The sequence below is a fragment of the Schistocerca nitens genome, chromosome 8 (genome assembly GCF_023898315.1).
Source record: "Schistocerca nitens isolate TAMUIC-IGC-003100 chromosome 8, iqSchNite1.1, whole genome shotgun sequence".
Taxonomy (NCBI): domain Eukaryota; kingdom Metazoa; phylum Arthropoda; class Insecta; order Orthoptera; family Acrididae; genus Schistocerca; species Schistocerca nitens.
Genome location: NC_064621.1, coordinates 311615932 through 311632329, shown reverse-complemented (window position 1 = coordinate 311632329; position 16398 = coordinate 311615932). Strand labels below are relative to the sequence as shown.

The 16398-nt window shown below is 43.9% G+C and overlaps 1 protein-coding gene across 2 annotated transcripts in view; it reads left to right on the top strand.

Annotated features, from left to right (window-relative positions):
• LOC126199333 (phosphatidylinositol 3-kinase catalytic subunit type 3) overlaps positions 1-16398 on the top strand; it is a 102510-nt gene that overhangs the window by 60998 nt on the left and 25114 nt on the right. For both annotated transcript variants that reach the window (XM_049936184.1, XM_049936183.1), the window contains exons 11-13: positions 6568-6664; positions 6762-6890; positions 6980-7101. In XM_049936184.1, coding sequence (XP_049792141.1) covers positions 6568-6664; positions 6762-6890; positions 6980-7101 — 348 coding nt within the window. The remainder of the gene's footprint in view (positions 1-6567; positions 6665-6761; positions 6891-6979; positions 7102-16398) is intronic.

Here is a 16398-nt window from a genome sequence, read left to right as displayed (position 1 = left end):
TATGTATGTGTATCTTCAGAATCTCCCCCCATGAACCATAGACTTTGCCGTTGGTGGGGAGGCTTGCGTGCCTCAGCGATACAGATAGCCGTACCGTAGGTGCAACCACAACAGAGGGGTATCTGTTGAGAGGCCAGACAAACGTGTGGTTCCTGAAGAGGGGCGGCAGCATTTTCAGTAGTTTCAGGGGCAACATTGTGGATGATTGACTGATCTGGCCTTGTAACACTAACCAAAATGGCCTTGCTGTTCTGGTACTGCGAACGGCTGAAAGCAAGGGGAAACTACAGCCGTAATTTTTCCCAAGGGCATGCAGCTTTACTGTATGATTAAATCATGATGGCGTCCTCTTGGGTAAAATATTCCGGAGGTAAAATAGTCCCCTATTCGGATCTCCGGGTGGGGACTACTCAGGAGGACGTCGTTATCAGGAGAAAGAAAACTGGCGTTCTACGAATCGGAGCGTGGAATGTCAGATCCCTTAATCGGGCAGGTAGGTTAGAAAATTTAAAAAGGGAAATGGATAGGTTAAAGTTAGATATAGTGGGAACTAGTGAAATTCGGTGGCAGGAGGAAGAAGACTTTCGGTCAGGTGAATACAGGGTTATAAATATAAAATCAAATAGGGGTAATGCAGGAGTGGGTTTAATAATGAATAAAAAAAATAGGTGTACGGGTAAGCTACTACAAACAGCATAGTGAATGCATTATTGTGGCCATGATAGACACGAAGCCCACACCTACTACAGTAGTAAAAGTTTATATGCCAACTAGCTCTGCAGATGACGAAGAAATTGATGAAATATATGATGAGATAAAAGAAATTATCCAGGTAGTGAAGGGAGACAAAAATTTAGTGACTGGAATTCATCAGTAGGAAAAGGGAGAGAAGGAAACATTGTAGGTGAATATGGATTGGGGCTAAGAAATAAAAAAGAGAAAGCCGCCTGGTAGAATTCTGTGCAGAGCATAACTTAATCATAGCTAATACTTGGTGTAAGAATCATAACAGAAGGTTGTATACATGGAAGAACCCTGGAGATACTAAAAGGTATCAGATTATATAATGGTAAGACAGAGATTTAGGAACCAGGTTTCAAATTGTAAGACATTTCCAGGGGCAGATGTGGACTCTGACCACAATCTATTGGTTATGAACTGTAGATTAAAACTGAAGAAACTGCAAAAAGGTGGGAATTTAAGGAGATGGGACCTGGATAGACTGACTAAACCAGAGGTTGTACAGAGTTTCAGGAAGAGCATAAGGGAACAGTTGACAGGAATGGGGGGAAAGAAATACAGTAGAAGAAGAATGGGTAGCTTTGAGGGATGAAATAGTGAAGGCAGCAGAGGATCAAATAGGTAAAAAGACGAGGGCTTGTAGAAACCCTTGGGTAACAGAAGAAATATTGAATTTAATTGATGAAAGGAGAAAATATAAAAATGCAGTAAATGAAGCAGGCAAAAAGGAATACAAACATTTCAAAAATGATATTGACAGGAAGTGCAAAATGGCTAAGCAGGGACGGCTAGAGGACAAATGTAAGGATGTAGAGGCTTATCTCACTAGGGGTAAGATAGATACTGCCTACAGGAAAATTAAAGAGACCTTTGGAGAAAGGAGAACCACTTGCATGAATATCAAGAGCTCAGATGGAAACCCAGTTCTAAGCAAAGAAGGGAAAGCAGAAAGGTGGAAGGAGTATATAGAGGGCCTATACAAGGGCGATGTACTTGAGGACCATATTATGAAAATGGAAGAGGATGTAGATGAAGATGAAATGGGAGATATGATACTGCGTGAAGAGTTTGACAGAGCACTGAAAGACCTGAGTCGAAACAAGGCCCCCGGAGTAGACAACATTCCATTAGAACTACTGACGACCTTGGGAGAGCCAGTTCTGACAAAACTCTACCATCTGGTGCGCAAGACGTATGAGACAGGCGAAATACACTCCTGGAAATGGAAAAAAGAACACATTGACACCGGTGTGTCAGACCCACCATACTTGCTCCGGACACTGCGAGAGGGCTGCACAAGCAATGATCACACGCACGGCACAGCGGACACACCAGGAACCGCGATGTTGTCCGTCGAATGGCTCTAGCTGCGCAGCATTTGTGCACCGCCGCTGTCAGTGTCAGCCAGTTTGCCGTGGCATACGGAGCTCCATCGCAGTCTTTAACACTGGTAGCATGCCGCGACAGCGTGGACGTGAACCGTATGTGCAGTTGACGGACTTTGAGCGAGGGCGTATAGTGGGCATGCGGGAGGCCGGGTGGACGTACCGCCGAATTGCTCAACACGTGGGGCGTGAGGTCTCCACAATACATCGATGTTGTCGCCAGTGGTCGGCGGAAGGTGCACGTGCCCGTCGACCTGGGACCGGACCGCAGCAACGCAAGGATGCACGCCAAGACCGTAGGATCCTACGCAGTGCCGTAGGGGACCGCACCGCCACTTCCCAGCAAATTAGGGACACTGTTGCTCCTGGGGTATCGGCGAGGACCATTTGCAACCGTCTCCATGAAGCTGGGCTATGGTCCCGCACACCGTTAGGCCGTCTTCCGCTCATGCCCCAACATCGTGCAGCCCGCCTCCAGTGGTGTCGCGACAGGCGTGAATGGAGGGACGAATGGAGACGTGTCGTCTTCGGCGATGAGAGTCGCTTCTGCCTTGGTGCCAATGATGGTCGTATGCGTGTTTGGCGCCGTGCAGGTGAGCGCCACAATCAGGACTGCATACGAGCATACGACCGAGGCACACAGGTCCAACACCCGGCATCATGGTGTGGGGAGCGATCTCCTACACTGGCCGTACACCACTGGTGATCGTCGAGGGGACACTGAATAGTGCACGGTACATCCAAACCGTCATCGAACCCATCGTTCTACCATTCCTAGACCGGCAAGGGAACTTGCTGTTCCAACAGGACAATGCACGTCCGCATGTATCCCGTGCCACCCAACGTGCTCTAGAAGGTGTAAGTCAACTACCCTGGCCAGCAAGATCTCCGGATCTGTCCCCCATTGAGCATGTTTGGGACTGGATGAAGCGTCGTCTCACGCGGTCTGCACGTCCAGCACGAACGCTGGTCCAACTGAGGCACCAGGTGGAAATGGCATGGCAAGCCGTTCCACAGGACTACATCCAGCATCTCTACGATCGTCTCCATGGGAGAATAGCAGCCTGCATTGCTGCGAAAGGTGGATATACACTGTACTAGTGCCGACATTGTGCATGCTCTGTTGCCTATGTCTGCCTGTGGTTCTGTCAGTGTGATCATGTGATGTATCTGACCCCAGGAATGTGTCAATAAAGTTTCCCCTTCCTGGGACAATGAATTCACGGTGTTCTTATTTCAGTTTCCAGGAGTGTACCATCAGACTTCAAGAAGAATATAATAATTCCAATCCCAAAGAAAGCAGGTGTTGACAGATGTGAAAATTACCGAACTATCAGTTTAATAAGCCACAGCTGCAAAATACTAACGCGAATTCTTTACAGATGAATGGAAAAACTGGTAGAAGCCGACCTCGGGGAAGATCAGTTTGGATTCTGTAGAAATGTTGGAACACGTGAGGCAATACTGACCCTACGACTTATCTTAGAAGAAAGATTAAGGAAAGGCAAACCTACATTTCTAGCATTTGTAGACTTAGAGAAAGCTTTTGACAATGTTAACTGGAATACTCTCTTTCAAATTCTGAAGGTGATAGGGGTAAAATACAGAGAGCGAAAGGCTATTTACAATTTGTACAGAAACCAGATGGCAGTCATAAGAGTCGAGGGGTATGAAAGGGAAGCAGTGGTTGGGAAAGGAGTGAGACAGGGTTGTAGCCTCTCCCCGATGTTATTCAACCTGTATATTGAGCAAGCAATAAAGGAAACAAAAGAAAAGTTCGGAGTAGGTATTAAAATCCATGGAGAAGAAATAAAAACTTTCAGGTTCACCGATGACATTTTAATTCTGTCAGACAGCAAAGGACTTGGAAGAGCAGTTGAACAGAATGGACAGTATCTTGAAAGGAGGATATAAGATGAACATCAACAAAATCAAAATGGGGATAATGGAATGCAGTCGAGTTAACTCAGCTGATCCTGAGGGAATTAGATTAGAAAATCAGACGCTTAAAGTAGTAAAGGAGTTTTGCTATTTGGGGAGCAAAATAACTGATGATGGTCGAAGTAGAGAGGATATAAAATGTAGACTGGCAATGGCAAGGAAAGCGTTTCTTAAGAAGAGAAATTTGTTAACATCGAGCATTGATTTAAGTGTCAGGAAGTCGTTTCTGAAAGTATTTGTATGGAGTGTAGCCATGTATGGAAGTGAAACGTGGACGATAAACAGCTTAGACAAGAAGAGAATAGAAGCTTTCGAAATGTGGTGCTACAGAAGAATTCTGAAGATTAGATGGGTTGATCACATAACTAATGAGGAGGTATTGAATAGAATTGGGGAGAAGAGGAGCTTGTGGCACAACTTGACTAGAAGAAGGGATCGGTTGGTAGGACATGTTCTGAGACATCGAGGGATCACCAATTTAGTATTGGAGGGCAGCGTGGAGAGTGAAAATCGTAGAGGGAGACAAAGAGATGAATACACTAAACAGATACAGAAGGATGTAGGTTACAGTAGGTACTGGGAGATGAAGAAGCTTGCACAGGATAGAGTAGCATGGAGAGCTGCATCAAACCAGTCTCAGGACTGAAGACAACAACAACAACAACATCTTCAGAATTTCATGAAAGTGGGGGAGAAGGGTTGAGAACTTTTTGAGAACTAATGATGAGATTAGTAAAACGTAACAGTTTATAATCTCTTGATAATCTCCAGAACAGCTGGTGACAAGCCAGGTAATCTGAATTAGCGCTGCCAGTGCCAAGCAAATAAATTTGTAAGAGACGTGTGGACAGCAAAGTGTTAAGAGTTTAGAAGTTCTGATACTGCTTTTCTAAATGCCTTACCTGTGACCGTTCACTGTAAAGATGAGCTTCATAATCTCAAAACCTGTATGGAAATTGTCTGATAAATATTTCTTCATACATCATCCTTACCTTGCATATATTTCACAGAAAATGGTACTGGCAATTTGCATTTTGTGGGTTTTACAACACTGCTTTCCATTTCCATATGTGGTAAAGAGTTTTCATAGGGCATAAGTCTGTTGTGATGAGGAGTCAAGATTTAAGTTGAGATGTGGGATTCAGGTGAAAGAGTTCATCAAAATGCCTTGCTGTTTTGATAAGTATTACTCCCATCATCTTTTGCTGGCTGATGGGACTGACAGTCATTGATACATTGTATCGGTTCAATGAATTCACTCAGCGGGAAAGGAGAGAGCATTATATTAGTTAAACTTGTCAAGAAAAATTAGGAGACCAGTTAGCTGGCAGATTTCATTGAAGGATGATAGATAGAAGGAGGGAATATTCATCGCTTTATGTTGTATGACACCTTGTTTGTAATGGTTCATGATATCGTGAAAGAATACCTTCTTCATAATTTCAGATAATTTGCAACAAAATTAAACAGTCTTGGTCAAAACCCAAGTTTATAATGAAGAAAATCCAGTATAGAAGATGTAGGAACTATCAGAATAAACTGTTTCTTCCAGGACATAAGGTAGTGTGAAGATAACTAGCAGATAGGTGAACACACACTGTGAGAACTAATATGGCATTGGAAGAAAGATCATATGCAAGAATCGTAGAGTAAGAGTTGACCCATTTCAGGAAGCTGTACAGTTTAGGTTCCCAATGAATTAAGTGTTTGATCTGATTTTTTTCTTTAAAAACTTTTTCTTACCTTTCTGTTTTTACCAAGACAGTGTGTCCCAAAAAAATCTTGGTGTCCAACGATGTTTGTTACTACTTTAATTTGTGGTTCCTAGCATGGCCTCAGGTATTTGTGTTACAGTGCATGCCACATTTGAAGGTGCCCCAGTTATGAACCACTGGTAGCTAGTAAAATTCAGTCTTCCTCCAGAAATCTTGCCATTTATAGTGCCAGGTGGCAAAAAATAGTATCATGATGATCGTAACATGGCCATAATAGGTGACTGTTCTCTCTCTCTCTCTCTCTCTCTCTCTCTCTCTCTCTCTCTCTCTCTCTCTCTCTCATAGGTACCTTCTGACACTGAGCAGCAATACCTGAATGCATTAAAATAAAAATGATGGGATGTTACCTTTACATGCTGTGCAGTAGTGAAATCATCAAAGCTTTTTTTCGTATACACACTTCAAATTTCTTTATTCAGTAAACGAAACTAGAGCAATTAGTGCCATAATAAACAATACGAGTTAAAGGTATTGTAAAATATAAGTTAACTGGACTCTGTGCTGAACAGAAAATTGGAAAATTGAAAAAATTGTTCTTAATTTTGAAGTATTAAGACAGTTTTGTGCTGATTGGCTATTTGTTTTAAACAAAGGTGCCCTACTCACTCAAAAACAGTCTGTATCAGCTGTTTTTTAAACAATTCTTATATGATCAGTATTTAAACTTGACATGTCAACTAATTGAATCTTTAAAATCAATATTGCTAACTAAATTTATATCTTAGGTACCTGTTGATAGAATGTGAAGACCAAGAACCTGCTGTGAAGCAGGATAGCAGAGTTAGAGATATGTACTTAACAGTTATGAGAATGTTCTCACAGGTATGTATTAATAGCTCATAATTTTAATGTTCTATAATCTGGCGAAGCTCATAGTTTTGAGTGTTCCAGCCCACTTCTTGTCATATATCTGTTGTAGACTCTACTCAAAGGTAATGCTGATCTGCAAAAGCGAAGAGTCTTTCTATCCCGTCAACAGGGCTTCATTGATAAACTTGTGAAGCTTGTTAAAACAGTTGCAAGAGAGAGTGGAAACAGAAAGAAAAAGGTATGTGTTAGCTATATTATTTGATCCATGTAGTTTTTATGATTGTATGTATTCAAAGCAGTTATTGAAGAAAACATACTTTCACACAGACTGAGAGACTCCAGGCCTTATTGGCAGATCCTGAAGCATTCAAGATTAATTTTGCCAATTTTGAGCCTCTTCCATTTCCTCTGGACCCAGATGTTCTAATTAAAGGTGTTGTGCCTGAGAAGTAAGTTGTATTCTTGTCTCTTTTTTGGCTGGTTTTTAACTTTCATTCTTCCGAATAAAAATTAAGTAATCTTTAGTGATAAACTACATAAAAAACGGTCATGATCACATTATAGGCAAATGTGGAATATTATAGCATTAAATTATAAGCACATGCATCAAAGTTATTAAGGACTTCTGCCCATTAATTCTTACAAATGGACTGACCTTCATGCACCAATATATATATGTGTGTGTGTGTGTGTTGCAACATGATGTGGTTGCAAACTCAAGAAGAATATTAACCATTATTGTGTCTAAAAGCCTTATGGTTCATATTTTATTTCTCAAAAGTGCAAGTGAGAATTGCATATCTTTTATCTGGGAGAAGATGTTTTGACTTGTACTCAACACTTTTGTCATCAGTCTTGTGACTGGTTTGATGTGACCCGCAATGAATTCCTTTCTTGTGCCAACTTCTTCACCTGAGTAACACTTTCATCCTACATCCTAAATTATTTGTTGAATATATTCCAAATCTGTCTTCCTGTAGTTTTTACCCTTACAGCACCCTTTAGTATCATGGAATTTATTCCTGATGTCTTAACAAATGTTCCATCATCATGTCCCTCTTTCTTGTCAGTGTTTTCCAGATATTCATTTCTTCTCTTATGTGGAGATCATCCTCATTCTTTGTTTTATCAGTCCATCTCCATAGTTAGTAAGAAATTCGCCATAGAAAAATCGGCACTAAAATTGTTATGAAAATAACTAGATGGTGAGCTGGTGCAGTAACTGATGGATGCACCTAACTTCATAGATATGAGAGTGCCCCCACCCTGATTTTGCAAACTACGCTTCTGGCCACCTCCATATGTCATTACAAAACAGGGAAACCACACACATGAATGAATGAACAAATGAAAAGATTGCTTTATATGGCAGACTTACCAAAAGGAATGAGCTAATTCACAATTGGTGTGCTCCATCAATTTTCAGTTGAATGTTATTGGATACTTGGTTTGCATGAAAGTTAATAACCAAATGGCTGGTTCTTTTCACACAATTGAGCAGAACTGTTGCCAGTGCAAGTCAGTGTCCTTGGATACATTTCTATGCTGTATTCCTGTCTGTAATTTTCACTTTTGGCAGTGTTTGTTGTGAAAAATGTAGAGTTGCACTCCGGTCTACCCTCACAGTTGTAGCCCCCTGACAATGCAAGGATTGCACTGCTGATGCTTGCTGCAACCTCCCAGTGTATCCTTAGGAGTAGGTCTCAGTCCAGTACACAATACTGAGACTCTGGGCAATGGCTGTGATGCTAGGTAGGCTTTGTGGTGCGTATAGGGCAATGAAACTGATCACTTATCCGTACTGGTGACCATGCCTGTGACAAGCTTAAAGATATACCAGTTACCTCATAACAAACTCGACAGAAGTCGAGACCTCAGCTTCCATCAGGACCTAACACTACAAACAGACAAAGAACTGTGTGCTAACCTAGAGTGGCATGCCGTAAGGATAATCGGTTGGACACTGGAACTTTCATCCTAGCATTTGATGGAAATTTTTTACCTGAGAAAGTGAAGATTATGATTTATAGATGTGAAGTCAAACCCTATTTTCCTCCTCCTGTGATATGTTGTAGGTGTCAGAGGTTAGGGCAATGCATGAAGGCAGACTTTGCAAACAACTCTCCTACATATATAAACTGCCCAGAACACCACCTTCTCATTTGCTAACATCTACAATTTTTGAGAGGGAGAAGAAAATAAAGAAATATAAAACAATTGACCACCTGTCTTATTCAGTTGCTAATAAAAAGTTTCAATGGCTCCATCCAGTCCACATAACATCACATCATGTCAAAATCCACACCTATCAAAATGAGAAGATATCAGGCAGAAACTTCTGGCCCTAGCCACATATCGATACCTGTTTCTCAATTGGGAGAGAGGACATCAGCTCCCTCGACCCCCAGCCCCATAGCACTGGTGGTGACTACCCCTTTGGTGCAGCCAGAGATGCCTCATGAGGAAGAAGACACCTGCCAAGGTGTTCCGCCTCAGTGAAACAGAGAAGCAGTCTACCAACAAACGGTGGCACCTAGAGCAACAGTGTGGATCGTAGGAAAGAACGGTCGTCTGTTGTCCAAGAAGTCAAGACAGAAGAATCATCACAAAAAGAAGAATGTTAGACTACAAGGATTGGAACTTAAATAGTGGCAACTATTTATTCACGAGCAGTACAAAAGAGTTAAATGTTTGCACCGATTACTGTCCTTAAAAGTAGCCACCAGCGTTGTGTAGAACCCTTTACCAGCGATGTGGAAAGCGTAATATACCGTTAGCACTGCCTGTTCTGTTGATGGTGCAAATGGAGCAGTCTACTGCCTGTCAAATATCTGGAACAGTTCTGAAGTGAATGCCACGAATTGGTTCCTTCATCTTTGGAATCAAATCAAAGTCACAAGGACTTAAGTCCGGGGAGTATGGTGGATGATACAGTACCTCCCAGTCCCATCGACCGAACAGAGCAGCCACAGCTTGCACTGTATGTGCCTGCGCATTGTCATGCAAAATGATGGGTGGGTTGCGCAGAAAGTGTCGCTGCTTCTTTCGCAAAGCTAGTCGCAGGTGATGGTGACTTTGATTTGATCCCAGAGATGAAGGAACCACTTCGTGGCATTCGCTTCAGAACTGTTCCAGAGATTCGACAGGCAGTAGACTGCTCCATTCGCACCTTCAACAGAACAGGCTCTGCTAATGGTATACTACACCTTCCACATCACTGGCAATGGTTTCTACACAACACTGGTGACTACTTTGAAGGACAGTAGCAGGTGCAAACATGTAACTCTTCTGTTTCGGTTGTGAATAAATAGTTACCACTATTTAAGTTCCAACACTCGTATATGGGCAGAGGTTCTCTCTGTGGGGGCACAACCACCATCTGCCATGGGCAACATGGGTGGTTGGGTTTATTAACTTCTGGAAATATGTAGAAGGTCGGAGTGTGGGAGTGGTGGGGTGGAGGAGATACTTAGAGACACTAGAATTCATGTTGGGTTTCTGGAATGGGGTCACTGTGGTAGCACTTCGGGTAATCTCTGTAGTTCATAATACTGGAGAACAGCCATTTTGTTGTCCTAGATCTGTGACTTGTTCTTAACTAACTTTTGGTCTCTGAATTCAAAACTGTTAGCACTATCACGTCAAGTTTTTTAACCTCTTTACCCTAAAAGTCATTAAAACTGGGCATACAAAGGAAAATAAAGTGAGGTACTAACCAAACGTAGTAGAATATTATTTTCTTCATTCAAAGGTTATTATAATATTCAAAGTTACGTTGTGTTTATACAAATAATAAAAAGACATTAGGGTACAAATTTTCGCTTATAACCTTTCCTACAATGTTCCATCTGGGGACATTCTCGCTTGATGCTCAAACAGTAGTCAGCCATCATACCGACATCCCGTCTACCTTGATACCTTGCTTCCATGACCTTCAAATCGCTCACCCTGTTCATCGCTAACAGCACCAAGATTTTCTTGAAAGTTAGCAAGAATGTAAGAAATGCAGTTTGATACTCATATTACAGCCAAGCTTTTTAAAGCTCCCTAAGAGTTGTTGAACAATTTCGACGTCCTTGACAATACTTTTGATTGCCAACCAAACATTCTTTTTCAAGTTTGGTCATTGTTTCTATGAAACATTCATCTTTAATAAGTTGCTGAATCTGTGGCCCATCAAAGACACCAGCCTACATCTTCTCATATGACAATCTAGGAAAAGCCAAAATGATATACTTAAAACAGTCCCCTTCAGTTGACAGAGCTCGAACAAATTGCTTCATGAGACCTAGTTTTATATGCAAAGGTGGAAATACAATGTTTTTTTCTGTTGACAAGTGGATGATTTACAATGTTTGGGTCACCATATTTCAGGTCAGATCTTGGCGGCAAGTTTGACTGCACCCAATGCATCTCACGAGCTCTACTGTCCCACATACGCAGAAAACGCGGATACTTGGTATATTCGCATTGCTGGCCAAGAAGGAAAGAAACCATTTTAAGGTCAACACAGATGATGCATTGGTGCAAGTTATATTGCAACACGTCAATGACCTTTTTTATGTCTTCGTATTTTTCAGGCAAGAAAACTGAATGGCCTATTGGGACTGAAATGTATAAATTTCCATTGTGGAGGAGAACACACTTTAAGCTACATTTTGAGCTATCTATAAACAGTTGCCATTTGGTTGCGTTATAGTCTGAAATTCCCAATTCCTTCATTAAACCACGTATGTTGTGGCAATACACAAATGCATCAGCACTCCAACAGAACTGCAGAAATGCACTTTCTCTTGATTTTAGCTCCGTATTCTAACAAGTTTTTTTCATGCAGTCTTGATGCTAGAAGTTCTGATGCTTTTTGGGATACTCCCAAATCCCATACCAAGTCATTTAACTCATGTTGATTAAATCCTTTACAAACAGAATCATCGTCACCTTTAAAATCTTTGGCACTGCGATCACTTTGATCTTCGCCCAATGCATCTTCTTGTATTTCTACGAAGGGTAATTCTTGAAGCACTGGCACTGGAATTTCAGCTGAATGCAGCACAGGGCATGTAGCTGACTTTAAAGTAGAAACTCCAGAATTTCCTCTCCAACCTCAGCTCCTTTGGTTCCATCAGATTCACCTGGTCCTACTCCAAATCCCATGCCACTTTCCTTGACGTTGACCTCCATCTGTCCAATGGCCAGCTTCACACGTCCTCCACATCAAACCCACCAACAAGCAACAGTACCTCCATTATGACCATTATGACAGCTGCCACCCATTCCACATCAAACGGTCCCTTCCCTACAGCCTAGGTCTTCGCGGCAAACGAATCTGCTCCAGTCCGGAATCCCTGAACCATTACACCAACAACCTGAAAACAGCTTTCGCATCCCGCAACTACCCTCCCGACCTGGTACAGAAGCAAATAACCATAGCCACTTCCTCATCCCCTCAAACCCAGAACCTCCCACAGAAGAACCCCAAAAGTGCCCCACTTGTGACAGGATACTTTCCGGGACTGGATCAGACTCTGAATGTGGCTCTCCAGCAGCGATAAGACTTCCTCAACTCCTGCCCTGAAATGAGATCCATCCTTCATGAAATCCTCCCCACTCCACCAAGAGTGTCTTTCCGCCGTCCACCTAACCTTTGTAACCTCTTGGTTCATCCCTATGAAATCCCCAAACCACCTTCCCTACCCTCTGTCTCCTACCCTTGTAACCGCCCCCGGTGTAAAACCTGTCCAATGCACCCTCCCACCACCACCTACTCCAGTCCTGTAAACCGGAGGGTGTACACGAGCAAAGGCAGAGCCATGTGTGAAAGCACCCACGTGATTTACCAACTGATCTGCCTACACTGTGAAGCTTTCTATGTGGGATTGACCAGCAACAAACTGTCCATTCGCATGAATGGACACAGGCAGACAATGTTTGTTGGTAATGAGGATCACCCTGTGGCGAAACATGCCTTGGTGCACGGCCAGCACATCTTGGCACAGTGTTACACCGTCCGGGTTATCTGGATACTTTCCACTAACACCAATCTGTCAGAACTCCACAGATGGGAACTTGCCCTTCAGTATATCCTCTTCTTGTTACCCACCAGGCCTCAACCTCCGCTAATTTCAAGTTGCCGCCACTCATACCTCACCTGTCATTCAACATCATCTTTGCCTCTGTACTTCCGCCTCAACTGACATCTCTGCCCAAACTCTTTGCCTTTTACAAATGTCTGTGTGTGTGTGTGTGTGTGTGTGTGTGTGTGTGTGTGTGTGTGTGTGTGTGTGTGTGCGCGCGCGCGCATACCTGTCCTTTTCTCCCCCTAAGGTAAGTCTTTCCGCTGCCGGGATTGGAATGACTCCTTACCCTCTCCATTAAAACCCACATCGTTTTGTCTTTCCCTCTCCTTCCCTCTTTCCTGATGAAGCAACAGTTTGTTGTGAAAGCTTGAATTTCGTGTGTATGTTTGCGTTTGTTTGTGTGTCTATCGACCTGCCAGCACTTTCGTTCGGTAAGTCACATATTTGTTTTTTATTTTTATATATATATAATAGAGGGAAACATTCCACGTGGGAAAAATATATCTAAAAGCAAAGATGATGTGACTTACCGAACGAAAGCGCTGGCAGGTCGATAGACACACAAACACACACACAAAATTCAAGCTTTCGCAACAAACTGTTGCCTCATCAGGAAAGAGGGGAAGGAGAGGGAAAGACTAAAGGATGTGGGTTTTAAGGGAGAGGGTAAGGAGTCATTCCAATCCCGGGAGCAGAAAGACTTACCTTAGGGGGGAAAAAAGGACAGGTATACACTCGCGCACACACACCCATATACAACCACATATACATTCTCAAACCCTCCACACATTGCTTGCAGACTTTGTGAGGAGCTCATGAATTATCTTGGTTGCCAATTTTACTCTAAAATAAGCAAAATAGGCATCCCTGACAAAATTACTGATGTTTGTCCATTGACTGGGAATGGTAAAACTGTCACGTATATAACAAAATGAATCGTGGCTGTTTAAGCACTCACGCCGCGAACTACCAGCGGCAGACATACAGAAACTTTTTCGTTTGTATATAAATAAGAAGTAAATACTGCTAATCTTGTGTAAATACAAATTCTTGCACTACGCTTCGGAAACCGGCTTCACTATATCAGAGCGACAAGCACACCAGTTTACTACAGCGTCTCATGCATAACTGACCACGTAAGTCTAGACGATATGAATCTGAACCAGTCGCACGGCGTCACTATCCCCTCCAGTCGTTATAGACCAGTTTATTGCAGACCACGACTTGTGCCTTCTTAATGATGGCTCCCCTACTCATTCCAGTGCCAGTCATGGTACCTTTTCTGCCATTGATCTTTCTCTTTCTTCTCAGTCTCTCCTCCCTTCATTACACTGGTCGCCACACGATGACCTTTGTGATAGTGACCATTTCCCGTTGATTATCTCGTTCCCATCCGCTCCCCGGTGGACAGGTTACCTCGTTGGTCTTTCCAACGTGCCGATTGGCCTCTATACACTGCACAGGTCGTGTTTTCTCCCTCTTTGTCTGGTTGTATTGATGACGTCCTACGTGACGTGTCTGACGCGATTGTTCGCGCTGCTAGCCTTGCTGTCCCGCGCTCATCTGGGCCATTTCATCGCCGGCAAGTCCCATGGTAGAGTACGGCCATTGCCATCCGTGATCGCCGTCGAGCTTTGCAACACTTTAAGAGGCACCCATCCGTAGCCAGCCTTACTACCTTTAAACGCTTCCACGCTAAAACCCGTTATTTAATCAAACAGAGCAAGCGGATATGTTGGGAACGATTCGTTTCTTCCCTTGGTTCTACTGTCCCTCTGTCACGGTTATGGGCTACACTTTGCTCTCTCCAAGGTTGCCATCGGCAGTCCACCTTCCCAGGCCTTCACCTCCCAGATGGCCTTTGTACGGACCCATTAGTTCTTGCAGAACGTCTTGCGACCCATTTTGCAGTGGCATCAGCAGCAGCCTCCTATCAAGCTGCTTTGCTTCACCAGAAACAGTGGGCTGAAGCTTCCACCTTATGTTTCACTCCTTGTGAGACAGAATCTTACAACGAACCTTTTACTGAATGGGAATTTCTTTCTGCTCTATCTTCTTCTCATGATGCGACCCCTGGCCCAGATTCCATTCATAACCAACTGCTTCAACATCTCAGTGCTCCACAAAGGCAACATCTTCTTGGGGTGTTTAACCGTATCTGGCTCCATGGTGACTTCCCTTCTCGGTGGAGGGATAGCATTGTGGTTCCTGTCCTTATGCCTGGTAAGAACCCCCTATCTGTTGACAGCTGTCAGCCAATTAGTTTGACCAATGTTGTTTGTAAGTTACTTGAACGGATGGTAGCCCGTCGGCTCAAATAGGGTCCTCGAATCTCTGGATCTATTATCCCCTTACCAGTGTGGCTTTTGAGAGGGACGGTCTCCAATCGATCATTTACTTCGCTTGGAATCCGCAGTTTGGCAGGCTTTTTCCCAGCACCGCCATTTGGTTGCAGTGTTTTTTGACCTTCGCAAGGCCTATGACACGGCCTGGCACCATCACATCTTACTTAACGCTTCATCAGTGGGGTCTTCGGAGTCCACTACCGATTTTTATCCGCCAGTTCCTGTTCCATCGGTCATTCAGAGTTTGAGTTGGTACTGTTTTTAGTTCTCCACGGACCCAGGAGACGGGCATCCCACAGGATTCTGTCTTGAGTGTCCTTCTTTTCCTCATTGCTATCGATGGACTTGTGGCCTCTGTCGGTCGCTTGGTCGCCCCTGCCCTGTATGTGGATGATTTCTGCGTTTGGATTAGTTCATCCTCGATGGCATCTGCAGAACGGCTGCTCCAGGGAGCTATACGGCGTGCCTCTGCATGGACGCTCTCACACGGGTTTCAATTCTCTCCTTCAAAATCGCGGGTGGTCCACTTCTGTCGCCGTACTACGATCCACCCTGATCCAGAGCTCTATCTCGATTCACAACGATTGCCTGTGGTCCCACAGTTTCGTTTCCTGGGTCTTCTTTTCGACAACAAACTCACTTGACTGCCCCATATCAGACTCCTGAAGGTGGGATGTTTCCGTAAACTCAATGTCCTTCGCTTCCTTGCCCACTCCTCTTGGGGTGCGGACTGTTCCCTCCTTCTCCGTCTTTATCGTGCTCTAGTTCTGTCTCGCTTGGACTATGGTTGTCAAGTTTATGGTTCAGCTGCTCCTTCCACACTGCACGTGCTGGATCCAGTCCACCATCGTGGTATCCGTTTGGCCACCGGTGCCTTCCCTACTAGCCCTGTTGATAGTCTCCTGGTTGAAGCTGGCATCCCCCCCTTTCCGTTCGGCGGTCCCAGCTTCTGGTGTCTTACGCACTCTCTATCTGTTCCTCTCCCACTCATCCTTCCTATTCTATCCTGTTCCCAGACCATGGACGTCGCCCACCCGACTCCTGCCCACGGGCGGGTTTACCGGTTGGGCTCCGCCTTGCGTCTCTTTGCCGTGATTTTGAGCTTCCTTCTTTGTCCTGTCTTCCTCGCTCCGTCCCCTCCACCCTTCCGTGGTTAATTCCTCGACCTCGAATTCGGATGGATCTCCACAGAGGTCCGAAAGATTCCATCCCCCCAGTGGTGTTCCGTTCCTTTTTCCGCCAAATTTTATGGGAGTTTCGGGATGCTGTTGTTTTTTTACACTGATGGCTCTAAATCTGCTGATCATGTGGGGTATGCCTTCAC